This window comes from Hyaena hyaena, unplaced genomic scaffold (genome assembly GCF_003009895.1).
Source record: "Hyaena hyaena isolate Hyena2069 unplaced genomic scaffold, ASM300989v1 scaffold_808, whole genome shotgun sequence".
Classification (NCBI taxonomy): Eukaryota; Metazoa; Chordata; class Mammalia; order Carnivora; family Hyaenidae; genus Hyaena; species Hyaena hyaena.
In genome coordinates, this window is record NW_024081437.1 from 369,841 (window position 1) to 395,996 (window position 26,156).

Genomic DNA, 26,156 nt, shown 5'->3' on the forward strand with positions numbered 1-26,156 from the left:
GCATGTCCCTCACATGGGGCAGAGCGTTGCAGAGGGAGAGGAAGGGCTTTCCGGGGTGAACAGTGACCTGTGAGCACAAGGGCAGCTGGAATGCAAGACCAAGTGTCTGAGCCAGACGCCCCACTCTCACGGGCTCGGGCCACCCGGCAACACCTTGACTCCAAGCGGAAAGGGCCCCGGCCACGGGATGCCCTGGTGTGGTCCCTCGGTGTGGAAGCACGGGAAGGGGGAGGGCCGGCAACGACGAGAACGGACGGAACTGAACGTGGGTGAGGAACACAGGTGTCTAGACCCTGCTCCTTCCCCCTCAGGGCCCGGCCTGGCCTTCATCGCCTACCCCCGGGCCGTCACGCTGATGCCTGTGGCCCCGCTCTGGGCTGCCCTGTTTTTCTTCATGCTGCTGCTACTGGGCCTGGACAGCCAGGTTTGCAGGGGGTGACAGAACAGAGGGTGGGGGAGGCACGGGGTGAGGGGAGACGGCCTGCAGGTGGCCGCAGGGGCACGGCCTGAGCGCCCGGCCACAGTTTGTAGGTGTGGAAGGCTTCATCACTGGCCTGCTCGACCTCCTCCCGGCCTCCTACTACTTCCGTTTCCAAAGGGAGATCTCCGTGGCCCTCTGCTGCGCCCTCTGCTTTGTCATCGACCTCTCCATGGTGACCGATGTGAGTGGGGGCGGGGCAGGGCAGGCGGGGCCCCAGGCCTCCCACTGCCTGCCACCTCCCCTGACCTGGCTCTGTCCCCAGGGCGGGATGTATGTCTTCCAGCTGTTTGACTACTACTCGGCCAGCGGCACGACCCTGCTCTGGCAGGCCTTCTGGGAGTGCGTGGTGGTCGCCTGGGTCTACGGTAGGTCTGGGCCACGGGGGCGGGGGGCCGCAGGGGCGAGCCAGGGGAGCGGGGGGCGCAGCCCCGAGCAGGGACGGCGGGGTCCCCGGCCGCAGCTCTCCTGCCTCCCCTCGCCCAGGAGCCGACCGCTTCATGGACGACGTGGCCTGCATGATCGGGTACCGGCCTTGCCCCTGGATGAAATGGTGCTGGTCCTTCTTCACCCCGCTGGTCTGCATGGTAAGCGCCCGGGGAGCCCCGGGCCGGGGGAGGGACGTCAAGGTCCCCCGAGGCCCCCCCACCCCCCCTCCGCCACTGCCGGCAGCTGAGGGCGGGGCTTCTCGCCCGTAGGGCATCTTCATCTTCAACGTGGTGTACTACAAGCCGCTGGTCTACAACAACACCTACGTGTACCCGTGGTGGGGCGAGGCCGTGGGCTGGGGCTTCGCGCTCTCCTCCATGCTGTGTGTGCCCCTGCACCTCCTGGGCTGCCTCCTCAGGGCCAAGGGGACCGTGGCTGAGGTCAGTGCCCGGCACCACCTCTCCCCCGCGCGACTCCCTCCCTTCCACCGGTGGGTCGGTCGGGTCTGTTGAGGCATTTTCTCCAAAGCGCCCATCCTCCCGCCCACTGCTAGGATGCAGCGGATGCAGCGTCAGGCTAGGAGTCTCTGGGCAAGCTCGGAGGGGGGTGGGGGCAAGGAACGCTGACCCTGTGGGTCCTGAGGTCATGGCAGGGGGAGGAGAGGGCCGTCCCTGGCCTCCCCCCCGCCGTCTCCCTAGTACAGAGAGTGGGGTGTGGTCAGTACCCACGGGAGGGGGCCCCGGTCCCCAACCCGTGGCAGGTGGTGGGAAGTGGAGACCGGGGAAAGCACGGGCGCCCCTTCCCCCGCCCAGGGACTTGAACGTGTCCCTCTCTCCCGCAGCGCTGGCAGCACCTGACGCAGCCTGTCTGGGGCCTCCACCACTTGGAGTATAGAGCTCAGGACTCCGATGTCAGGGGCCTGACCACCCTGACCCCAGTGTCTGAGAGCAGCAAAGTGGTGGTGGTAGAGAGCGTCATGTGACAGGCTCCCAGGCTCACATCACCAGCTCACCCTCTCGTAGCCATAGCAGCCCCTGCTTCGGCCCCCCCACCCCTCCAGGGGGCTTGCCTTTCCCTGACACTTTTGGGGGTCTGCCTGGGGAGGGGGGGAAGCACCACGAGTGCTAACTAAAATAACTTTTTTTCCATTTTTAATAAAACGCCAAAAATATCACAACCCACCAAAAATAGATGCCTCCCCACCCCCCACCCAAGCTGATACACACGCTGCTTCCCAGGCCCTGCCCACTGCCCTCCCCCAGTGCCCGCCGCAGATGCGTCTCACCGCAGATGCGTCTCACCCGACCGCCGCGGCGCGCCTGCCACTCCGGGCCCTGCCTCCGCCCCGCGCACCCCCGGGTGGCCCCTCCACCCTAGAGGCGGTGGAGGTGGCGGCTTGGGGGAACGGGACAGGGAGGAGGAGGAGGAGGAAGGCGGGGGAGGGGCTGCGGAACCAGGGCGAGTATTTCAGCCGGCCTAGACCCCCTCTCCCCGTCCCTATCCCTATCCTAGAAGCTTAGAGAGCCAGCCAGCAAGGGAACCTTCTGGTTCCCGCGCCAATTGCCACCAATATCAGTTGTGTGAGCTTGTGTACGAATGCATGTGTGCGTGAGTATGTAGGATAAACCTAGATCTCTTAGCAAAGGTGACTACCAGGTGTAAACTGTGCCTGTGGGCTAACGAGGCTTGTATTTTGCACATTTTATAAAAACTTGAGGAAAGAGATTTCTGCTTGTATATTTCTAAGGAGAAAACCGCCCCGCGCCCCTCTCCTTGCCGCTCCCTATCCCTCTCAGCACCCCCTAGTCCTCTGCCCCAGCCAAGGAGTGTGAATTTATAGACCTAATTTTCATAGGCAAAAGCTTCAAGCTGTTGGGCGCGCGAGTCTGTCGTGTGGGTGTGCATGTGTCGCGCCCGGCCCCACACCAGGTGGAGGAGTGCACGGCGGTGGGGGGGGGGGCATCCCCACACCCCCTCTGCCCGCGAGGCGGCGGGGTGAGCGGATGCGGGTCCTGACCCGCGGGGGGTCTGGGGCTGCTCACCTGGCGCGCTCAGGCTCGCCCACACCGCGCCCCCTGCGCCGGGCGCGACTGCAGGGATCTGAGGCGGGCACCGGCCAGGGAAGGGACCCCGGGCTCGGCTCCCACCTGCGAGCTTAAGGCTGATGCACTTTCCACGGCTCAAGTCTTCCATGTAGCAGCTTTAATTAACCCACGTGTGCGTCACGTCAGATCCCAAGACAGCCGAGTGGACCCTAGAAAGGCTTCCCCCACCCGTGCCACCCCGACATCGGTCGGAGGGGTTGGACTGGGTGAGGGCGGGGGTCCGGCGGGGACATTCTTACTGTGCTAAAAAGCCACTGCAAACATAGCAATAAAACATGTCATTTTCCAACGCCGGCTCCTGCTCCACCTCTGTCAGGAGGGGTAGTGGGGTCGGGTCGGGGGTGGGGGAGCTGCAGGGGAAGGGGGGGAAGCCTCCCTCAAGCTGCTTCCTTGAGCAAATATTTGTGGTGAGGGTTCCAGGAACGGAGATGAGGGCTCCGGGAATGGGCAGAGAGCAGGTGACAAAGGCGGGCGAGGCTTCTCCGCATGGAGCGGACATACTTGGGGAGAAAGGGTAACCGCGTGGTGGAGAGGATCGCCAGGGGCCGGGAAGGGGGTGGGAAGTCGCAAGCGCAGGGATTCCCGAAGATCGCCCAAACACTGCACCCAACAGAACAGGGGGCCTCCAGAGGGCCGGGTGGGAGGACGCTGGCGATGAGGCCGTAGCGGCACAGTGGGGACCGGTGTGCAAGGCGGAGGCAATGGGGCTGTGGGCGGCGCATGGCTGAGAGGAGTCAGGGAGACGCTGGGAGCCTGAGCACTTGAGCACTGGGAAGGGTGGCACTGTCAGGTCCTCCCCGCACCCAGGGAGGGGAGGGAGAGAAGGTTTGGAGGTGGCGGTAGCAGCTACCTGTGGGCCTGCTATGCCAGGGATGTCACCTCAGTGGGAGTGTCTAATCGCAGGTGGACAAGGAGTCTGCAGTTCCAGAAAGAGTCTGGACTGGAGAGAGAGCATTAGAGGTTCTCAGCACACAGACGTGGCCCGGAGAGCCCTGAGCCTGCACGAGCTCACCAAGGGCGGCCGAGAGCCATGTAGAGGGACAAGCGGCCCACACACCGAGCCCTGGGGTCCTGGGACACTCCAAGGTGGCAGAGAAGAGAGGGAACCGGCAGCAGAGACTGAGGAGGGGTGGCCAGGGGGAAGGGAGGTACCCCAAGAGTGCAAGGTGGCCTCCTGAAACAGGAGTGAGAGACACGCACAGACACCTGGGGCAGGAAGGGGGTGGTCAGGGAGGAGGAAGTGATCAGCTCCCCAGGGTACTGCTGATGGTCAAGGGCCTTTGACAGCGAGATCCTGGAGACCTGCACAAGACAGGGTCGGGCATACAGGGACATGCAACAGCCTGATTGGAGCGAGATTAAAAAGAAAGGGGGGCCCCGGGGTGGCTCAGTTGGTTAAACATCCAATCTCAGCTCAGGTCATGATCTCATGGTTTGTGAGTTGGGAGTCCCACACCCGGCTCTGTGCTGACAGCTCAGAGCCTGGATGGAGCCTGCTTCATATTCTCTATTTCCCTCTCTCTCTCTCTCTCTCTCTCTCTCTCTCTCTGCCCCTCCCCCACTCACGCTCTGTCTCTTTCTCACAACTAAACAAACATTAAAAAAAAAAAGGAATAAGGGGTGGAAACAACTCACGTGTCCACTGATGGGAGGAAGCGGACAAACAAAATGTGGTCTATCCGTAAAACAGATGATTATTCAGCCTTAAAAAAGAAAGAAAATTGGGGCTCCTGGCTGGCTCAGTCACAAGAGCATGCAACTACTGATCTCGGGGTCATGAGTTCGTGCCCCATGTTGGGAGTAGAGTTTACCTAAATAAAAACTTAAAAAAAAAAAAAAAGGAAAGAAACTAATGCCTGCTACAGTGGGGCTGAGCCTTAAAGACATTATGCTGAGGGAGAGAAGCCAGACACAAAAGACACTGCATGAGTCGGCTTCTGTGAGGTACATAGTCACGTTCACAGAGCAAGTAGGATGGTGGGTCAAGGTTTGGGAGCCTAGTGCTCACGCTGGATGCCAGCCCGTGGAAGGGTGGTGGCCCCTCAGAGAGAAGTACTGGTCTGTTCCCTGCCGTACCCCTCCTGGGCCAGTCCCTGCTCTTCAGCAAGGCACGGTCCCCTTATGGAGGAGGAGGGGCTTCAGCACTCAACTATACAGCCAAGGGGGGCTCTGGCTTGTGATGCCGCCACCAGTCATGCTGTGATGGTCGCCAAGAACCTGGACGGGAGCAGGTCCCCACGGAGCTCAGAAAGGAGCACTGGCTGAGCATGCCTGACTGCAACTCAACCCAGGCCTGTGCTGGCATGCGGAGGTGCCTCCCAGTGGGACTCAGCACGGCCCTGCAGCACGTGAGCCACGTCCCAGGCCCCTCACACCACGCCCTGCCCCACTCACTCCTCCACCAACAGTCCCCGCCTCTGCACCCACAGAACGGAGCCTGCAGCCTAGCGTCACCCTCAGCCCCGCTCTGCTCCCTACCCAAGGCTCACACCAACTCCTTACCATCTCCCTCCTCCAGCTACAGCCAGGCCTTGGCCCCGGCTTCGGCACCTCTTGCCAAACGGCCTACGAGCCACCTGCCACAATGGCACCAAAGACTCAGAAAACATCAACATCATTAAAAAAGAAGTCAACAGAAGTTGGGACTGCTTGGCTGGGACCCTGAGAGCAGTGGGTAGCCCCCGCTTACTCGGGAGTCTGCCCCTGTGGTAGGGGCTTAGGACATGGGGTCTGGCAACCTAGTGGGAGACACGTAAGGGAAGGAATCAGCCCGGGACTGTGGAGCACCATGGCCTACGACAGCCAGAGGCGAGGTAGGGGACGCCATGAGGCAAAGGGGCACACAGCCCTACTCGAGCATAAGGCTGATAGTAAAGTTTCCATGGTCGCCCTCCAGTCGGGGCTGGCGTGTTACCCCCCCCCAGAGTACTTTTAGGGTACTCTAAAAGCAGCCTGGTGCAGCTTTCTCCTCTCTGCCTGGTCCAGGGCCTGACACTGAGGGGGGCCCAGTGGCTGCCCGAAGTTGGCCAGGAAGAACCCACAGACACACTGCTTGGACTCCGGCCTCTAGAAGTTCACAGAAGGGCAGGCTCAAGGGAGGGCAAAGTAGTCAGGGAACACTTCCTGGAAAAGTGGGACTCAGCCTTAGCATAGCAACCAGAGAGCCTCGCCCAAAGTCCACCCCTCCACCCCACCAGCCACCACCTTGATGCTCCTGAGAGCATGGGGAAGGGACACTGGAGAAGGCAACCACAGGCCCGGGCCTGGGCAGGTCAGCGGGAGTGTGAGAATAAGCTAGCCCCCACCCCCATTCCAGAAGAATACCCCTCCAACCTGCCCCTCCTGTCCCTGCAGAGGATGAGCACCGCAGCAGAAACGGGCAACAGCAGCCCCAGCCACCCCTGCCCTGGGCTCTCAGGCTGCTCCTGAGTACCAGGCCCTCTTCAGCACCGGCCACCTGCTGAATCCACTTGGGGGGTGGGGGAAAACGCCAAGGTGGAGCCCACTGCACAAGTGGGCTCTCCAAGCAGGTAAGCACACCCCACACGTTCCCATGGTTGCAGGCAGCAGAGAGGGCACCCTCCCCACCACCTAGCTCTACCCTAGGCCAGTCATAGGTGACCGTCAAGGGCAAGTCTCCTGCCTTAGCAGGCATTAGTCAGAGGTCATCCTGCAAACCTTCAGGAGGAAGTGGGGCAGGGAGTGACTGGTGGCATTCTGCCACGTTCTGTCTGTCCTACAATGTGATGAAACAGGCTCAGAGGAGGCGGGCAAATCTGCCACCCGGAAGCCCCACCAGTTTACTGAGTCTCTCAGGATTCCCTGGGCCCAGTGGCCAACCCAACAGGTCAGACACGCCCCAACTGGCCATAAAATAGGGCCTGTCTGGAGAGCAGGAGGCACAGGGACAGAGAGCAAGTGCGGGCCTGGGCCCAGCCTGGGATGAGGGAGCCCTTAAGGGTTAGAACAAGTTGGAAAAAAATAACCTGAAGGCCTTCGGGACCAAAGCCTGGGGGTCTCGATCAGAGCTACCTGCTGCTACCTTCCTGGTCACTCCCATGAGGGGAGGTGGGGGCCTTCTGGTGGCCTCAGTCACACACACGAAGCCCGGTTGCATAATAACAACCTTTATTGCCCCCAAGAGAAAATACCCTCTGCCTGCTCCGTCCGCCCGCCTGCAGGACCAGAGACAAGGGGCCCCGAACAACATGAAACACAAAAGAGGCTCAACCCAGCGGGAAGCAACGCCTGCCTCGTGCCTGGCCGGCCAGGAGGTAGCGAACTCATCCTGAGCAGGCAGAGCCAGGTCCCCTGTGGCATGCCGGGACAGCGTGGGACTGTAAGCTGTGCAAGGGGATGGGAAGCAGGAAGGGCGAACCGAAGGAGCCGGCGAGGCCGGGCCGCAGGCGGCAGCAGCAGGCACCGGCCAGGTGGCAGGCAGGGAGGAGCAGCCTCACTCCTCCTTCTTGTCCGTGGGACCATCTACCGCTGCCTGAAAGGGACAAAAACCACAAGGCAAGGGGTCGGCAGGGTGCACCCCTCCACTTCACCCTCTAGCCCCTCCACCCCAAAGGCCCAGCTTGCTACCTTCTCCCCAAATGACAGACAGCAGGTGAGCAAGGGACCCCACCTTCAGCGAACTCAAAAGTCCCGCCAGGGTGGGAGTGGCCCTGCTCTACCAAAGGCCATGATTCTAATGCCAAGCGGGGGGTGGGGGGTGGGGGTGCAGCTGGAAGCCTCTGCCGTCAGTCTTCTCTGAAAGGTGCAGGACCGCACACCAACACCCTGTCTCAGGCCCATGGCGGACTCGGCATTCAAGTCCCTCCCAAGTCCCAGTTCAGGTCCTGCCCAATTCTGCACGCCTTTCACAGGCCCTGCTAGCGAGCCTGCACTGAGGCCATCAGTCCTCCTCCGGGGCCTGGGCCCTTCCTCACCAGCTGCACTACTGGGCCAAACTAGGACGGCCAAGCAACACAGCCAACTGTCAGAACGTAGGGGTGTTTACCTGGCCCTCACGCCCAATTTCTGGGCCACCTGAGCTTCCAAATCGTATCATCTGAGGACTCAGAGAGAACCTGGGGCGGGGAATAGGTGGTGGGCCCTGGATCACCCCACAGCCCCACGTATAGCAAGGGCTGCCAGTCCCACTTTTCCAGTAGTAGACTTGGACTAGAATCAGCGGCCCCACACCACACACCAGGCGCACATGTTAAGAGGAGCTCCTCTCAAAGGCACTGACGCCAGGCGTGAGGCTGGGCCGGCCACGGTGCAGAGGGCCCATCCCATGGCTGAGGCCACTTTAGCAAGTGGCTACTGTCTGCCAAGCCACACCCCTCTAGCCTGAAAACAGGTTCCATCTGCTGGGCCCAGACTGGCACTGCCTGGCAGGCTCTTCTCTAGACCCAGCCTCAGCAGCAGTGGAGGAAGAGAAGGGGAGCGGCAGACAGAGCGGCCAGCCCGCCACTGGGGTCTCTCGAAGGCCCTGCCGGGGCAGGCTAGGCTGGGGTGAGCCTGCTCTGTGCCTGCTCGGGGCGCAGGAGGTGTCAGGGGAGGCGGGGCGGGGGACTCTGATCCCATGCAGCAGAGGAAACCACGGCATGCTGACCTGTAACTTCGCGTGCTCCTCCAGCAGGCGGTCGTACTCCTTGGTGAGGCCCTCAGACTGCTTCCGCATGGCCAGAGCCTCATTTTCGGCTTTTTCTAGTTCTGGCGGTGACGCAGATGAGGAGGAAAGGAAAATGGAAAGACAGGGATTAGGGAGGAAAAAACCCCGTTGCAAGAGACACCACATACAGGTCAGAATTTGTCCTCACTGAGGTTGTCTAGGAGACAGCTCTTCTCAAGAAAGCTCCCCGCCGGCTGCCATGAGAGCCCCCAAAGTGGGGGAGGGCTGTCCAACATGGCTGGGGGAAGCGGGGCAACACCAAGGACCCCCAGCCCCTTTGATGGAGGGACTCCGAGTGGCTCTCAGCATGGGTGACTTCAGGGAGGCTGAGGGTGTGGGACAAACAGTCTGAGCGCGCCGAGGTGAGAGCAGGAACAGAATCCCGTCCTTAAAGCTGAGAGCAAAAGGCCTGGTAGGCAGGGCCTCCAGGAAGGGAGCAGACGACCTCACAGCAGGTTTTTCAGGAACACTGCAAGCAGCTCTGGTGTGACTTCTTTCTATCCCCTCCCCAAAGGCCCTGGGGATGCCACCGCCTGCAAAGGGCACCCCTCCCCAGGCCTGGTGCTGACTGAGGTGCTCCGGAATCAGTCTATGAGCACTCAGAGCTCCCCAGGCCCCCAGACGCACACTATATACCACCGCACCCCAGCAGCTGGGGCTGAGCCCCGCTGTTTGGGTTGGACAAGCAGGGCTACCATTTGTTTGTTTTCACCCAGCTCCTAGGCCCAAGTGTGAGTTTGTTATTAACACTTTGGCAACAGCGGGACAGCCACCACTGGTAGAAGTTCTAGACTTTCAGGGGCTGAGGGACACCTGAGGACAGTGCTCACTTTGCTTGCTAATGTCCAGCTCCTCCTTCAGTTTCTTCAGATCGGCCTTCAGGCTCCTGTTCTCTTCTTCCACCTTCTCCTCGGCATCCCTACCATCCAACTTGACTCCGCCAACAGCAGCTTCCTAGGAAGAACGCCAAAGGCATGGGTTACTTGGGAGGGACGGAGGGAGGGAGGGAGGCAGGCAGGCGATCCAGCTCTGTCTTCCCTACTGAGCGTGATTCCTCAAGCTGTCCCAGGCACCTGCCCCTTCAGAAATGTCAGCACAGAACCGGGCCACTGCTTCTTCGCAGCCACCAGGCACAGGGAGGAGCCAGCAATGGCCACCTGCTGCACTCCACAGGCCGCACACCCGACCTCTCTCAGCAGCTCTGCAGACTTTACCTCCATCCGATGACTCAATCTGCTGTCATCTGGATGTTTCTGCCAGTCACCCCCAACTGACGAATGCCCTCCCCTCCTCTACCCAGGCTCCACAGCTCGCTCTGGCCCAGGAGCCCCGAACTCATCCCTGCCTATGCAATTCTATCCTGTCCATGAGTCCAAGTCCATCCATCCATCTGCTTCCCAGTTCCACGGACACCTCACCTCCTTAGACAAAACTTATAAGACTGGCCGTCCCCCCCCCCCCCCCCCCCCCCCCCCCCCCCCCCCCCCCCCCCCCCCCCCCGCATCCCTGCCTTGTCCCCAGCTGATACAATCCTCCGGAGACGAGTCCTTAACTTGCATTGTTCTATGATAGCCTGCCCATGGTTCACAGCACAGGGCTCGGCTCATTAGAGAGTCCGTGTTATCAGGAAAAGTCTGGCCTGGATGTAGCAGGTAGAGACAAGGGAGCAACAAGGGTGCCCCTCTCCCTGCAGAGTCCCCCAGGCCCTCCCATACACGCCCCCACTGAGAACCACCCTTTTCCCTCCTACCCAACCCCCCAGTTTTACCAACACCAGCACTGTCACCCATTCCCCAGCCCAAAAGGCCAATAGTGACACTGTGGCCCATAAGGAATGTCACGTGACAGAGCCCAGCAGGCAGAACTCACCTTCTTCAGCTGGTCATTTTCTTCCATGTACTTCTTGGCTGCCTCACTAGCACTCTCTGCCTGTTTTTTAAAGGCTTCATTGGAGGCCAGCAGTGTGGCCTGCTGGGAGATGAGAGTCACCAGGCGTCTAAGCAGGCTGCAATCGAAAAAGGGAGAAGTGAGCTAAAGAAAGCACGAAAAATGGCCGGCATGATCTTCTGTTGGTTGCTCCTGCCCCAAGCCTGCCTCCAGCCTAGACCTGTCCTCTTAGATTGCCAGGGCAGCCAAGCAAGATGCTGCCAGCCTGGATCTGGCAACACAAGGGAAAAGGTGGAGCCTATGAGCCATCTTCTGCCACCAGAATGATTAATACTGCCCCCAAAACAGCTGCTTGAAGCTCTAGGGCTGTCCTTCAGTCTCAATGGTATGGAAAGCAGCACGCTGACAGGACACCCCAGGCCAGGCCTACCTATGGCCCGAGGACCCTGAACTTAGCCCTTCCCAGGTCAGGGCTTGGGTATTCCAGAGAAGCCACAGCACCATCTTCCTTGTTGTGAAGTTAGACGTGTCGTGATAAACAACAAGAGCAACCAGCATCTGGGGGCGTTTCCAACTTCTGGGCCAAATCCTCACACCCACCTGATAGTGTAGTAGGACCGCTGTCCCCATTTCATAGCGGGGAAACTGGCAAAAGCAACTGTTTGAGGTCAAGACTCAAAAATGGACATGGCAGAAATCCCTACTCCAGTCTCTCTGACCCCAAGGTCCAAGCTTGGAACCACCACCCATTCTCCATTTGGAGGGAACTGCTCCCAAGCCAAATGAGAAAGACAAAGCCCTCTTCCTAAGCACAGTCTACAGGCAGCTGTTTGAGAACATTGTCACGATAAGGTCTCCTGGGGCCAGGGAAGCAAAAAAGGAAGAATCAGGGCCCAGACATACACCTCAGGTCCAGACCTGCCAACGAAGGGCAAACAGGCGGCAGCTGGGGGCATGGGCTGCTGCATTTCCAAAATGGCCACCTCTGCGCTAGACATGTTACCTGATGGGAGGAGAGGGGAATGGGAAAAGGCACAGCTCCAACAGTAACAAATGGAATGGGTCCCATACACCTGGGACAGAGGCCCAGGCCAGCCATAGCTACGAGGAAGGCACCTATGGGCACCCCTGGGGAATAGGGAAAGACTCTGCTTTGTGCAGGGTGTTTCCACAACAAAGTGCTTTCTCAGAAGAGACAAAGCAGCCTCGGACGCCTGTTCCCAGACCATCCTTTCCGAGCACCTGCCAGCCTTCAGGGTCCTCCTGGATACCTGCTGCTCAGACGGCCTGAAGGGATGGGGACAGAAACCAAGTGAGCTCCCCTGCTGGCACCGGCCCCCCGGCAGAGTCCCTGTCATGAACAAGCACTTGGAGGGGGTAGGGGAGGTAGGCACACAGGGGCCTTCATATGGCCATCGTGCTTCCTGGTTTGTGGAGAGGCTCCAGGGGCCCCTGGCAGTATGGGGAAAGCCAGGCTGCTGGTTCCTGGCAGGAAGGGAGAGTTTCCAATGACATGTGCTCTCTAAAATTAGCAGCTAGGACCTCGTGGCCCAGGGCTCAGGTTTCCCTGTCTCAGCCCCTGACTATACACCAGCCTGCCCCCCACTGGGCTGGAGCCCTGGAAGAGGAAGGAACTCCCAAACACTCCAGAAGCCAGAGAAAAGCAACACACCTGACTCATGTCAGCAGGGCGGGAAATCACTGGAAGGACCCAGAAAGAAAGGCAAGTCTGACTAAGCCCCAACCTCCGAAACCTCCCAGCATAGAATGCTCAGGCAGCTCTGAGCAGATTCTGATGATGTGGAGGAGGCCCCTCCTCCTAGATGGACACAGCCCGGGGGGGGGGGGGGGGGGGGGGGGAATGTGTGCCACCTGGTGGACCCAGCAGGCAAAGATGGGGCAAGTAAGCCCAAGAGTGACACACCTCCTGTCACAACAAGGCCAGGCAGATGACTGACATTGAGCGGGGCTCCAGCAGCGCTCTAAGTGACCATGGCCATCCCCCCCAGTCATCCAGGGAGGCTGGGTCCAGAGTGGCTGCAATGATGACAGTAGCGACGCAGCAGAGGCCCAGCTCTCCTCAGCACCTTCCCAGCCCGTCTCCAGCTATGGACAAGTAGGCTTACTAACACGGGCCCAGGGAAAACCCAGAAACTAGCGCAAGAGCTATGCAAGGAGCTTCCCGAACCTTAGCCAGCCCCAGCCCCACCGCAGCTCGCCGCACGTAGTGAGGATCACCCCCTTGGTGCCAGAGAGGAGCCACCAGGGCAGGCACCGCCCCAGCCCCTGATTTCTCGTCCTCTGGCTCCCTGTTAAGACTTGTTCCTCCAACCCTGCCCTGGTCGGTTCTGGTAACCCCTCCCTCCAGGAACCTTGCTCTCCAAGGGCTCTCCCTCCTGCTGGCCCAAGCCCCTCTTCTCCTCCTCCCTCCCTCCCTCCAGCAGCCCACTAACCTAGGACCTGCCCTGGCCAAGTCACTGGCAGGACAGCTTCTGGCCTAACCACCAGATCAAAGGAGTGCTCTGGAATCCCTGGAGCGTTTATTCATGCAGCTGACAGGTTGCCTTCCTCGTGGGAGTCTCTCCTGCCTCAGACTCCAGCAACCTCACCACTCATCGAACTCACCACCAACAGGGTCGATCTGAGGCTACACCCCAACATCTACCTGCCTACTAAAGGGCGGCTCCGCAGGGGCCCTGAAACAAGCCCCCCGCTCAGCGTGTCCATGGGCAGGCTGTCCCTGTACCCCACTGTGAAGGCCATCGCCAATCTACCTGCACTCTACCCACATGCCACCTTGCACCCTTCTCCTTCCACCCCCCACCCAGTCCCGTCCACGTCACCTACAGACAATCTCCCAATCGTCCCCCACTGCCAATGGCGATGGCCTCAATATTCCTTTCCTGGGTGATTTTAACAGCTCCTGATAGCCTCCTCCCTATCCACGACCATACGACTTTGCAATCCACACCCCAGAAGCTAGAGTGGTCCTTCTCTGGGACAATCTGATCGTGTCACCCCTCTGCTTCAAGCCCTCTGATGCCAGTCCCACCCTGGGCCCTGTCCTCTCACCACCCACGGAGGCTCTGCTCCAGTAACACCAAACGGCTGACCATTCTTGGAACATGTTGGGTTCTCACTCGCCTGCTCCCCAAGCCATTGCACCCCAGCCTGCAGCCGCCTCTCTTCTTCTGTTTCAGAATGCCTACTGCCTGCCGACTCACATCCAGCTCAACCACCACTTTCCCCAAAAAGCCTTTCCTGATCCTCCCGGGGCCTCCTTTCCTGGTTCTCCCACAGCACCTCTGCACGCCCCAACATGGCCATGCTGCTGTCACTCTGTAGCCATGCGGCTGGGTCATTTGTTCCCTGGGGCCCTGGCTCTCCACCCCCGCACCGACTCCACTGTCCCTCGGCCCAGCCACACTGACAAAGACACAGGCAGACACGGAACTTGCTACTCAGTTGAGCAACGAGGTAACAGGAAACAGCGGTGAAGAGATGCCACGTAAGACCGTGCTGAGGAGCAAGCCAGGCTTGTGACTACAGTGGAAGCTGAGAGGCAGGCAGAAAACACTCATCACCAAAGCCGGGGGGGGCCAGGGCCAAGCCGAGACATGAGCCCAGGAGCTGGCCTTCTGGAATTGCCCCCTCATACTGGGCCTTGCCTCCAACCTGCCCGTCAAGATCCAACAGTGACACTCGTCCTGCACAGCACGTCAATAAGCCGTTTCATGTGTTCCCTCAGCGTTCTTCGAGTCCCCATCAGGCCCCAGACCCAGGGCAGAACAGACCCAGGAAAAGAGTTGAGCTTCAGAATCTCCAAGTCTCAAAAGCCAAAGTAAGAGATGCCAACCTGGACAAAAGACTGATGTACTCTTTTCTGTCTCCTGGCCCTTACCCTCCATCACACTCTGTTCCACTGACCAAGAACTATGATGTACATGACTGTTCTTAGCCATCCATCTCTAGACAACACATGAGAACCCAGGAGCCCAAGGGATTTCCCAAAAGTACAAGGCTGACAGAGGGGCCCAGCGTCAAGGTTAAATGCACCCAGTGACAGAGGGAAAAGCCAGTGCACAAACCTTAAGAAAATCCAGATGTGTCCCTGGCAGACAAATGTCATCCCCAAATACCTGAATTCAACTCAGCTTTCTTATAAGATGTTCTTGGACACTGAGCAGAGCTCTTGTGCTTTTATAAAAGGTTGAGTAAACAAGAGAACGCAGGAGAAGCAGACTCTCCGTGTGGACACTAAAGAAACACTGCCAACCATATCAAGTGGAAGAGACGTGATTCTTACATACTTTGCACCAATCCTATCTCCCTCCTCTGGGCAAACGGGGGAGGCAGACATAGGCTTAACAGGAAGTGGGGCACAAGCAAGGGGAGGGTCCTCTCAAGGGCCAACTGGAATATTCTATGATTGTGGCAACACTCCCCATGGCCCCCACGCCCCTGTTGCAGATCCCGCTCACTTAGCATTTACCAGGCATCTCCTGAGTACCATGCCCTCAGGTGGGTTGCGTCACTGAATCACCAGGACCCCACTATAGGGACAAATAGGCAGGCAACTCCCCTTCACTCTGCTGCCCTTGCACAAGTGGGCACAAGCTAGTGTCACAGTGCCACCTGTTGACTCTCCAGGCTGACTGCAGCCTGGCGTCAGACAGGAGCTCCCCAAGGGCTGAGGGGGGTTCTGGGTGACCCCAGCCCACTTTCTAGGAAAAAACATACAGGAGGAAAAGGCCACCCTGGAGAGGAACCAAAAGCCAGGTGATGCCCTAGGAAAGGTTTCGAGGAAAGTAGAATGAAAGTTAACAGTGTGGAAGTGACCCCAGGAAACTCACACCCTAAGAAGCCTGGAATCATGAAAAGAAGGCCTGGAAAACAGCAGGAAGAGTTGACTCAAGCTCCAAGGAGAGTCTTCCCAAAAGGCCACCCCGAGAACACCTTCGCACACGTGCTTGGCCTTCCTCTTAGCCCTCAAGCACAGAGGCTGTAGAAAATGGAGAAGTGAGGGGCGCCTGGGTGGCTCAGTCGATTAAGCGGCCAACTTCAGCTCAGGTCATGATCTCAAAGTTCGTGGGTCTGAGCCCCGCGTCGGGCTCTGTGCTGACAGCTAGCTCAGAGCCTGGAGCCTGCTTCAGATTCTGTGTCTCCCACTCTCTCTGCCCCTCCCCGCTTGTACTCTGTCTCTCTCTCTCTCTCTCAAAAAATAAAGAAACGTTAAAAAAAATTAAAAAAAAAAAAAAAAAGAAAGAAAATGGGGAGGTGAAGCACGGGTCAGGGTAAATGTCAGCGCCTGCAACAAAAGCCAGTTGGTGCTCCCCCACCCTTAGGGGAAGCCTGTGGCTGTCCACCCCATAGAGCTAAAGAGAAGCAACGGACAGGAGCGAGCTGCGCTGCCGGGGGTTTATCATGTTGCCATCTTGCAACCAGCTATCTGAGAGGTTCTCTGTAACCTGGAGAACAGAGAGCAACTGAATGAGGGCAGACAGCCAGGACTCAAACATGCCGGTGGTCCACGTGGTGACCGCAAAAGTCAAGGCAGTGGGAGGGAGGGAGCCGTCAGCCCTGGATGTGCCGAGCACAGTAATAACTAGAGTCCAAAGGAAACAAGGCAGCGCCTCTAGCAGCCAATGTGCCACGCTGGGAGTGTGGGAAACACGCTTGGACCAGGGCATCGAATTAAAGGACGAGAAGTGGTTTCAGCTACATGGTCCGGTGTGAAGGCCACCAGCCACACGTGTCCTTTTCAGTTTAAAGGAATTAAAATGACATTAAAAGGCCAAGTCAAGCTCTTCAGTCCCACTAGCACACTCTTTGGCAGCATGAGCAGTTCCACCCTGCGGACAGCAAGCAGAAGGCAGTGGCGGCCGACAGGAGCCCTACCCGTCCCTTTCCATCCAGAAGCCTACTCCCTACTCCCACACCCTCTGCCTCAAAAAGGGGCCCTCCTGGAACACCAGGCTTTCAAGGACTTTGGACTCCAGAAGAAACCTCTGCTTGCTTGGTGCCCTGCCCCAAAGAAGTTTACTTGCCATTTGCTTTTAGACCACAAGGAAGGGAATTCTTTAGACCAAATCAAGTAGCTGAGCAGGCAATTTGGGTTTTAAAAGTCAACGCTCATTCCAAGGCATGTCAGACAGTCCTTCTGGGACAATGTGTAGAAAACTCCCCACCCCCTGCTTCAGCGCAGCCCCCCCACCAGAGCCCCTCCTGGCCCAGCACCCACAGGACACCACACACCCCAACAAGTGGATGGACTGGGCCTTTGGGGGGCGCTTCCGTAAAAGGTTCCCTCGGTGCCCAGGTCTGCAGCACTCTTCTATTCGTATTCTCAGAAAAATGACCACAGCTGACACAGCCACAGATGGAGCAGCGGGGCAAGAGGAACTCAAGACCAAACCCATGCCCAGCCTTCCGTGGCAGGGCCGCCACCTAAATTACTCCATCTTTCAGCAGGCCTGAGCATCAGGATTTTCAAAACCCCTTAGTTACTTCACGTAGATACCAATTTAAACAGACACGCTATAAAAACCTCAACCCCAAACCTACAAGGCAATCAGGGAGACATGACTAGTCACTAACAAGATTCTATGACAAAGCTGTTAACGGTGAAGTCCTTACAGGTGAGGTGTAATACTGCTTGTATGTTTTTTTTTAAGTTCCTCTCTCTCCAAAGAGATAAACCTAAATTTTGCTTCACACATAAACATGAGATCTGCGATTTGCTTCAAAATAGTCCGCAGTGAGGGGACCTTGGTGGCAGGGAGCAGCCAGGAGGCACTCACTGCTGAAACTGTGCTGGGGGGCGGGGGCACGGCCGGCCTGCAAGCCCGCCTCTACAAATGGTCAAGAAAAAGAGCAGCAGCCAGGGTGGTTCCAGCACTTGGCCCAGGCTGAGAGCCCCCAGGCACCACCTCACTGGGTGCCCTGCTGATGCCCTCCCCCAGCCCTCCAGGCTGCCACCCCCGTGCCCGACCCGGAACACGGGGTCCCTGAGGGCCCAGACCAGGCCTCCTCACTGACTCTCCACCTGAGCCTGGCACAGGCCGCCACACAGCGAGGAAAATCCCCCAAGAGTCTAGCCCTCCTTGGGGTGATGTGGAGAATAGCTACCATTTACTAAGTGCTCCCTACGTGGCAGAAACGATGCTGAGAACATCACCCGAATCCCCCCAATCTCCACACCAAGTGGACAAGAGAGTATCCTCATCCTTGCTCTGCAGACCCGGGGAAGGGCTCAGGGAAGTTGCTTACGTGGCTTACCTGAGGTCACTGAATCGCCAGTAACAAACCCAGGTTTCCAAAGCCATATCCAATTCCAAAACCCACTGTGGTCACAGCAGCCTGCCTCTCAGGGCCACCATGGGTCATTACTGGGAAGGGGGGAAGCGGCCCACGGTCAGGGCAGGGCAACAGAGCCCAGGCAGGACACCGGCCCCTGCCCGGCACTGGCAGGCAGCTCGGCTCCCCTCATCTTCAGCACAAGCCCCAGGAGCCACACAGGCAGCAACTGTCTGCAGAGCTAAACACTGACGGTAAGTTAACATTGACCTGAAGGCACAGCAGAGCCCCTTGCTTGCTTCAGAGGGTCTGGATGAATTTTACCCTGTGGGTTAAAAGGGGGACTCAATCACCTTCAAACAGGCACCCCAGTCCCCAGGTCAGTGGCCATTAAGAAGAAAAGTGGCAGAGAAGCAGAAGGGCAGTCCCATGTGGGCTGACTGCAGTGACACAATCCCGCCCAGAGAGGTACGCAGAACACAAGAGATCCCTGTGGACCAGATTCAGGTCATTACACGTTGTGGGGTTGAGGGGTCCTGGGTCTGAATAGTGAGCACTACTCTGGTCCTAACCTGGATTGACATTTTAGCAAAGGCAGAGAAAAGAGTGTGGCCCTCTGAACACTCGAAATAGGCCAGCAAGAACTGCTGTGTGGCCACGGCCCCAGTGACTCCGGAGGGATGATGGCCAGCTGCCGACGTGGGAAAGCAGGAACCACGGAAAGGGGTGTGCGATACTAACAGACTGGATGGAGCCTCCAACTGTCCCAAGTCTTTACTAAGCGGCAACCAGCACGTACTCTTGCCACAGACCAGAGGCACCCGGTGTGGTGCCGGGGCCAACAGCATCTGCACCTTCTTGGGGGGGTCCACACAGTTTTCGTAACACCCCTCGGATACCTACTGTGGGAGCCTGGGAGAACTGAGAGCTGGGCTTCCAATCTAGAATGCCTGCCATGGCAGTCCACCAGGTTCAACCTGGACAGAGGCCTAAAGCTGTCCTCACCTGCCCACCCCACCTTACTCAGTCCCTATGGTTTAGGTGGCCCGTGGTGTGGGCCCAGCCCCTTGGCGCAGAGTTGACCAGTCTGCAGCAGATGAGCCCAGGGTCCCATGCACCAACTCACAGGCTGCTCAGGGCCTTGAAGGACAGCCCTCAAAGTCAGCTAACAGTGCAGCGCAGGCCTCATAGAGCAGAGTCAGGAGAGAAGCCTCAGGAAAGCATGAAGAGGCAGTGGGCGTTAGCTGGGCCATCAAGGGAGACTAGGGGGTGGTAGGCAGACGCCATAGAAATACTTGACGAAAGGGGACGCACGTAGCCAGCTCATGACACAGAAAGGCCAAAGCAGAGACTGCAGAGGGCTGCGGAGACGAATCACATCCTGAAGGACTTGGCTATCGAGGTTTTACGCGACCAAAGGTGCTATGGAGGCCTGAAAGCAGGAGGTGACGGGATCAATACTCCACGTCAGGAAGATCATCTGTCCGGGGCAAGAAGGACAGGCTATGGGAGCACAGATGGCATCAGGAAGCCCAGCTGGGATGACGGCAGTCCCCCCACGGCAGTGGTTCCAGAGATGAGGAAGGCAAGCTCGGGAGGCAGGATCCCTAGGCCATCAAAGGGGGCAGTCTCAGCGCTGTAAGGTGAAGAGAGTTCTGGAAGTTGGTTGTACAACAATGTGTGTGCACTCAACAGTAGTACTGACCCGTATACTTCAAAAATGGTTCAGACGGTTAATGTTACGTGTACTTTACCAGGATTCAAAAAAAAAAAAAAAAAACAAAAAACCACAGGGACAGGGACAGATCACACGGGACAAGGAAAAATGGCAGAGCACCTCTAGGCTTCTGGGTTGAGACAGCAGTTCTCACCTCTGTGGCCCAGCCCAAAGAGAAAGGAGCACGAGGGGCCGGGAAGGGAAGGAGAGGCCCTCGTCAGTGCCACCATGCAGCAGAGGGGACAAAAGCCCACACCCCGTTCCCACCCCTGAAGCCAACTGCTGGAAGAAAGAGCAGGCTTATTTAAGGATGTGACGCTTTAAGCCTAAGGCCCTCTTCTCCAATTATGAGGAGTGCTCAACCCGACTCCAGCCAGCTAACGTGCTCCTGACCCTGGCCCCGCTCGGAGCCAGCACCACCAGCAGCGTCTCTTCTGAGCACCGCTCTCTTCCTCTGTGGGCCCCACACCCACTAACCTGTGGTCTCTGGGTCTCCATCCCAGTCTTACCTCTCCTGGCATCTGTTTCCATCCCACTGCACCTCAATCCCAGGGAGCGGCCACCCTGCCAGCACTTGCCCCTACCCATCCGTCAACCCCTCCACAGAGCTGCGCACGGCACGCCATTCTGCTGACAGGCCGCCCTTTGCCTCCTTGAGCCCAGCTTCCTCGCTCCTTCCAGTGAGCCCTATCGGCTCCCTTGCCTTCAATGCATGTTCTGGCACTGCCACTCTGCAAGCGCCCCCGGCACAACCGCCAGCCCCTCAGCCTTAGAAGCCCCGTTAGCTCCTCCCCTTCTCTCACGTGCACCCCTCAGACCTTCCTCAGCCCCCCTGCTACTGTGCCTTGCCTCAGGCTGCCAGCGGCTCGCTCTCCCACAAACTCCGACTCGGCCTCCCTCTGTCTGGACTCTCCCACTCCACACACAACTCTGACCGTGATGCAGTGCCCTCTACCGCCCCGAGGTCAGGTCCAAATTCAGGAAGCAGCATTCAAAGCCCTCTATCCTAGCTCTCACCATGCCTGACCCATGCACCCGACACTCAGCTGGAACTTCCTCAGGTTCAGGGGCTGAGCCAGCGCCTGCCAGCACAACATGTGCAAACATGAACAAGAAAGGTAGACGCTTCAAACAGGATTGGGAGGCCCACGACACCTGGCCTAGCTAAGGTGCACGCAAAATGGCAATTGAAGGGTGTTTTCCACTGTTTATGACCAGAAAATGGAGAGAGATGGGCCCAATGTTCAAGAGCGGGCAACTGGTTAGACACCCAATAATGCTGGAGAAGCAGATCAGTTGTTCTAGAATGATGCTCATGATAAAACTTGGTAGAAGGAAAATGCAAGTTCCCACATGGCAGCTATTGCTTGAGCCTGCCTTTTTCTGTTTATTTTGAGAAAGAGAGAATGAGCATGCACACACATGTAAGTGAGCAGGAGAGGGGCAGAGAGAGACAGAGAGAGACTCCCAAACAGGCTCCTCGCTGTCAGCTCAGAGCCTGAACTGGGGCTTGAACTCATGACCTGAGCCAAAATTAAGAGTCTGATGTTCAACCAGCTGAGCCCCCCAGGCGCCCCTGCTTGTGCCTGGTATACAGAATGCTTAGCCAAGTGGTAGCTGCTATTAGGTATCAAAAAACTCTTAGTAAGATACACAGCAAAGATATAGGTCAAAAGCGCTTATGGGAACAGTATCATTTCAAAAAACTTATTTTCTTATTTTTTTAAAGCCTCGTCTTCCTTCAAAAGCTATGTGTTACCAGATGGCAATAATCATCAGATGTACGAAAGGGACTAAGACATGAAAGTTGTCAGACTCGTGAAAGCATCACTAATAAGGACATGCACGAAGGTGGACTTTAGCTTACAGATGGCACAGAAGCCTTTCTACCAAAAACCAGGCAATAACTACTTGGGGAAAAAAAGACAGCCCACTATCTGGTCTACAGTCAGAGGCAGGCTGAAAACCAACAATCTGATACTGGCAGCTCCCACCAATGCAGACAAGCTGATATCTGAGCAGAGCATCAGACTAGGTGTGATCTTAGGCTTGGCCACTTAGAACTTGTCCATCTTGGGCCACTCTGTCTCTCCATTGATAAGGCCCTCGGAACTGAGCATGTTAAGGTTCTTACTGTTTGAACAGAACCAGAACCCTAATGAAGCACACAAACAGCTCATACACAGAGGTGAGGTCACAGGGCCACACACTCTAGAGATAAACCCTGATCTTAACAGGTGAGAACACCGAGCGCCAGAGGGGAGGAGCCTACCCAAAGCCACACCTTGACCTGGGGGATCCAGTCTCCTGACTTCCAGTGTGGAGTCCTTCTTCAGACACTGCCAGCCCTAAGTGTGGATCTGTACAGCATGGCATCCCAGCCCCCCACCCCCTAGGTGTAATTCCAACACAGGGCAGGAAAGGCCACTCATGTGGAGGTCTCCCTCGACTTCTCGTTGTCTTCTCCTTTCCGTGGCAACAACCCAGCACTGTCTCGTGGCAAGTAATGCTCATGTGTCCACTGAGCTAAGACTGTGAGTGGGACCACACAAAACAAGTGCCATCTTATAACCAAACCTGACCCTGCAAAGAGAGACATCTCTTGCTCATTCTTTTGCAGGTCTGCACACAGCTAACAAGAGTTAGTGGTTCCGGGGTACACACTGATTCAGCTGGAAGAGCACGCAACTCTTGATCTCGAGGTCGTGAATTCGAGCCCCACACTGGGTATAAAGATTACTTAAGAAGAAAAAAAAATTCTCGGGGTGCCTGGGTGGCTCAGTCGGTTAAGCGTCCAACTTTGGCTCAGGTCATGATCTCACAGTTCGTGGGTTCGAGCCCTGCATCGGGCTCTGTGCTGACAGCCAGCTCAGAGCCTGGAGCCTATTTCAGATTCTGTATCTCCCTCTCTGTCTAACCCTCCCCTGCTCGCTCGCTCGCTCTCTCAGAAATAAATAAAACACTTAAAAAAAAGAAAAAAATTCTTAGGGGTGCCTGGGTGGCTCAGTCTTTGCGTGTCTGATTCTTGATTTCGGCTCAGGTCATGATCTCATAGTTGTGATCAAGCCCAGCATCAGGCTCTGCACTGGGTGTGAAGCTTGCCGGAATTCTCTCTCCCCCCCACCCCGTCGTGCGTGTGTGTGTGTGTGTGTGTGTGTGTGTGTGCGCGCGCGCGCACGCGCGCGCACTGTAAAAAATGATTTTAAAATAAAAAAATAAAAAATGAATTTAAAACTACTTTTAAAATAGTCCAGAGGGTCCCGTAAACAAAGACATGTAGAACAAAACAAAGAGCCCTCCATGCAGGGCAGATAGTAGGTACTAACAGATGCAAGAAGCCATTCTTCAAAGAGAAAAGCGCTTCAAACATTACAAGGCAGACAGACACAGCATGGTTTCTGAACCAAGCAGATAAACGAGGAGAGCAAGACAGCACTCCAGGTGTTTTAAATACGTTCGAGTGTGTCCAGACACAGAAGAATCCTAACCCAGGTAGTGAAACCCCACAACATGGCCACAGCTGCCGTCTGCTGGTGATCTCTGGGGGTACTGTACTTGGGCAGATATGACTCGGGTCAGCGGTGCTGTCCAAGCACTAATGTGCATGGGGGTCGGCCAGGAGCCTGCTGAAGCGCAGGCTCTCACCAGAAGGCCGGGGGCAGGTCTGAGGATCTGCGTATGCAACAAGCCCCCAGGTCCTCAGTTCCTACTGAGGCTGCTGGGCCACATGTGGTCAGAGCAGAGAGGCGCCAGGGGAACAGGACACCACTGATCCACTTCCAGTGACTAAAAAGAATTAAGGGGCCAAAAGGAACAGAGTGCTTGGGAGGACTGATGTGGGAAAGTGGTTTCTAATACTAAATATTTCAAACCAGCTCACGTATCTGGGAGCAGGGAACTAGTTAAACACATAATGGTCCCCTCACATGACAGACTACACGACCATTAAGAATAAGAGAAGTTTGCGTGAGTCATTCGGAAAAATCACCAAGATAGATCATTGAGTGAAAAGGGCAAGTCAGAGCAGAGCAAAAGAACCCGCGGTACCTGTAAAAGAAAAGTTACATGTTATGTAAAGCGTTATTTTAAAACTTCAAAAACATCCCAATTAGTACCCATCTCTAGGGATGAGACAAGCACTCACTCTTGTGCCTGACGTGTTGTTGTTGTTGTTGTTTTAAGATTTTATTTTTACATAATCTCTCTACCCGGACATGGGGCTTAAACTCACAACCCCGAGACCAAGAGTCACATACTCCACCGACTGAGCCAGCCAGGCACCCCATGTGCCTGACATTTCTAGATTACTTGAAGTTTTGGGGACCTTTATTTTGTGATGAACAGGTATAACTTTATTATCAAAGTAACAAAGACTAGAGTTTTGTTTTCACCTGACGGGTTTCCTGCAAGCCACATGTACGGGTTATGTGGACATTAAGTCTAGACAAGAATTTTCTATGGCTTATGTGCAAAGGGAGAAGTTCCTCAAGGACCACAGCTGCCATATAGGATCTGACCCCCTAGATCAGGGAGGAGTATGTATTTCTGGAAAATTTTAGAAAAGACTAAACATATTATTTGTAGGCAACTGGTGAATCCACACTGATCCCTGCGGTCAACCGTTTCCTTTTCTAAGAAGCTGCACGAAACCAACCTCACATCTTTTTGGGTCGGCTACTGGCCAGGGACATGGGAGGGCGCAGCAGGGTGGTGAGGCATCTTCGAGCTACAGCGGAGAAGTAGGAGATTTGTGGCTGCTGGAACAACCAGGCCCAGGAAGCTACTACATACTACAGCCTCATGTCCTGTCTGACTTGTTTAATAAGAAATTAGATCATGTGTTAGGTGCTTGTAAAATGGACAGGTCACAGCAAAGTGGGGGAGACAGCTCACAGGACAGAGAACAAGAACATACTGGAATGGCAGGCTCACTGACAATAAACTATTTAAGAAAAAAAAAAGGAACGGCGGACTCAAATTTCACTCCATTCTCCTAACTTCCGAGCATCCTTTTGGGAACAGCCTAGCACATAAATGAGGAGTGCTCTTCTCTGAAGTCGCCCCCTGAGGTTACAAAGGAAACTGCCAACTGCTCTGTATCCAGATGATGATGGGGTTACCTGACTCAGCATTGATCAAACATGCCCAGAACTAGACTGAGTCTGTACTATCTGTCAATGTCAACAAGTCAACTGGAGGAATGAAGCTGGAGCACTCAGGTGTGCAGTGTTGCACAGAGAGGACGGAGTCGAGTACACACTCCCTGGCCTGCCACTCCTGGCTACCCACTCCCCCTGGCCCAGCCACACAACACCTGCCCTGGAGGGTCCCCCTGGAAGAGACTGTGAAAGCAGAACAGTCAGGAGAGTTACTTCAAAGACACAGAACACGGGGAATAAGCCTCACTCTACCCACCACCAGTGACTGCCTCCGAATTCTAATCTAGTTACTTTAGATATGCGAATCTGTAGTTTGCCAGCGTATCTCAAAAGGTGGGGTCTCAAATGCAACCCTCCAGGTAGCACTGGCCAACACACAGGTGAACGGGGCTGGCACCTCCCTCCTGGCAGCCCAGCCTTCACGCAGGGTGTTAGGAGCTCCTCTTCTTCTGCCACTAACTGCCACTCGGCTGCAATAAGCCACAACCACAGGTCCATAAGAGTTCCTGACTGGCCCTGCCTCTGCCCCCCTTTGTGAATTTACACAGTCATTTACAAACGTATCCCCACTAAAAACTCGAGTCCCATTAGACCCGGCCCCATCAGTGAACCAGTCTAGACAACTGGATTCCCAGTGATAGCTGACCTACCTGCTGTTCAATTCCTCCCAGCTTCCATTTCTCCCTGCACCTGCTCAGTGACAAGCCCCAAGTGTCCTCAGCAGAGAAACGTTGAGCAGGCTGAGGGGGGAGCCTGTCCCCAGATGGAGTGGGTCCTTGCACCAGCTGCTCACAGGAGTTAGGATCCCAACTGACTGCGTGCTGTTATGCCAGCACCCTGACCACACTTCGGCATCTGGTTCCTAGGAATCCAAAGAAAGCCTGACAAACACAGTGCTGAAAAAAATCCAGATACACTAAATGGATGGAGGGCAGGTTAAGATTGACAGATCTCACGCTCTTTGAGTTCACAGCCACCAGATCCTTCTCTCTTCTCTGAGAGCATATAGGCTATTATTCTTTCTAGAACACGGACTGAGATCGAAGTCAGGCCTCTGCACTCTAGTCAGTTCTTCACCACCCCCCTTCCTGACTGGAAACTGGGGTGTTTGTCTGCAGTCTCCCAGCACCTCTCCTACCCTGTGACTCCTCCAGTACCAGCAATTCCACCTGCAGAAAGCCTCAAAGAGCCTCAGAATTTCATCAGTCTGAGAAGAGGCTAACCCACCTGCCTGGGATTTCTGTTCTCTCATTCCAAGGCTTCCTTTACCCTTGACTTCCTGCCTGCTCCTTCCTTACCTTATATAAAAAGGTCAAGGGAGGGGCACCTGGGTGGCTCAGTCAGTTAAGCATCCGACTTCGGCTCAGGTCATGATCTCACAGTTCGTGGGTTCGAGCCCCGCATCAGGCTCTGTGCTGAC

General features: G+C 56.5%; 2 protein-coding genes across 7 annotated transcripts in view; one reads left to right on the forward strand and one right to left on the reverse strand.

Annotated features, from left to right (window-relative positions):
- The window catches only part of SLC6A8 (solute carrier family 6 member 8), a 9,450-nt gene extending 6,149 nt beyond the window's left edge, over nt 1–3,301 (forward strand). The window contains exons 7-12 of the mRNA XM_039219272.1: nt 81–424; nt 525–662; nt 744–846; nt 965–1,065; nt 1,177–1,347; nt 1,749–3,301. Of these exons, the coding sequence (XP_039075203.1) occupies nt 81–424; nt 525–662; nt 744–846; nt 965–1,065; nt 1,177–1,347; nt 1,749–1,889 (998 nt within the window). The 3' untranslated portion in view covers nt 1,890–3,301. The remainder of the gene's footprint in view (nt 1–80; nt 425–524; nt 663–743; nt 847–964; nt 1,066–1,176; nt 1,348–1,748) is intronic.
- A 3,822-nt stretch (nt 3,302–7,123) lies between these two features.
- Nucleotides 7,124–26,156, reverse strand: part of BCAP31 (B cell receptor associated protein 31) — a 30,835-nt gene continuing 11,802 nt past the window's right edge. For all 6 annotated transcript variants that reach the window (XM_039219262.1, XM_039219258.1, XM_039219261.1 and 3 more), the window contains exons 5-8: nt 10,547–10,682; nt 9,508–9,631; nt 8,618–8,718; nt 7,124–7,504 (exon numbers count right to left, since the gene is read on the reverse strand). In XM_039219262.1, the coding sequence (XP_039075193.1) occupies nt 7,466–7,504; nt 8,618–8,718; nt 9,508–9,631; nt 10,547–10,682 (400 nt within the window). In that variant the 3' untranslated portion in view covers nt 7,124–7,465. The remainder of the gene's footprint in view (nt 7,505–8,617; nt 8,719–9,507; nt 9,632–10,546; nt 10,683–26,156) is intronic.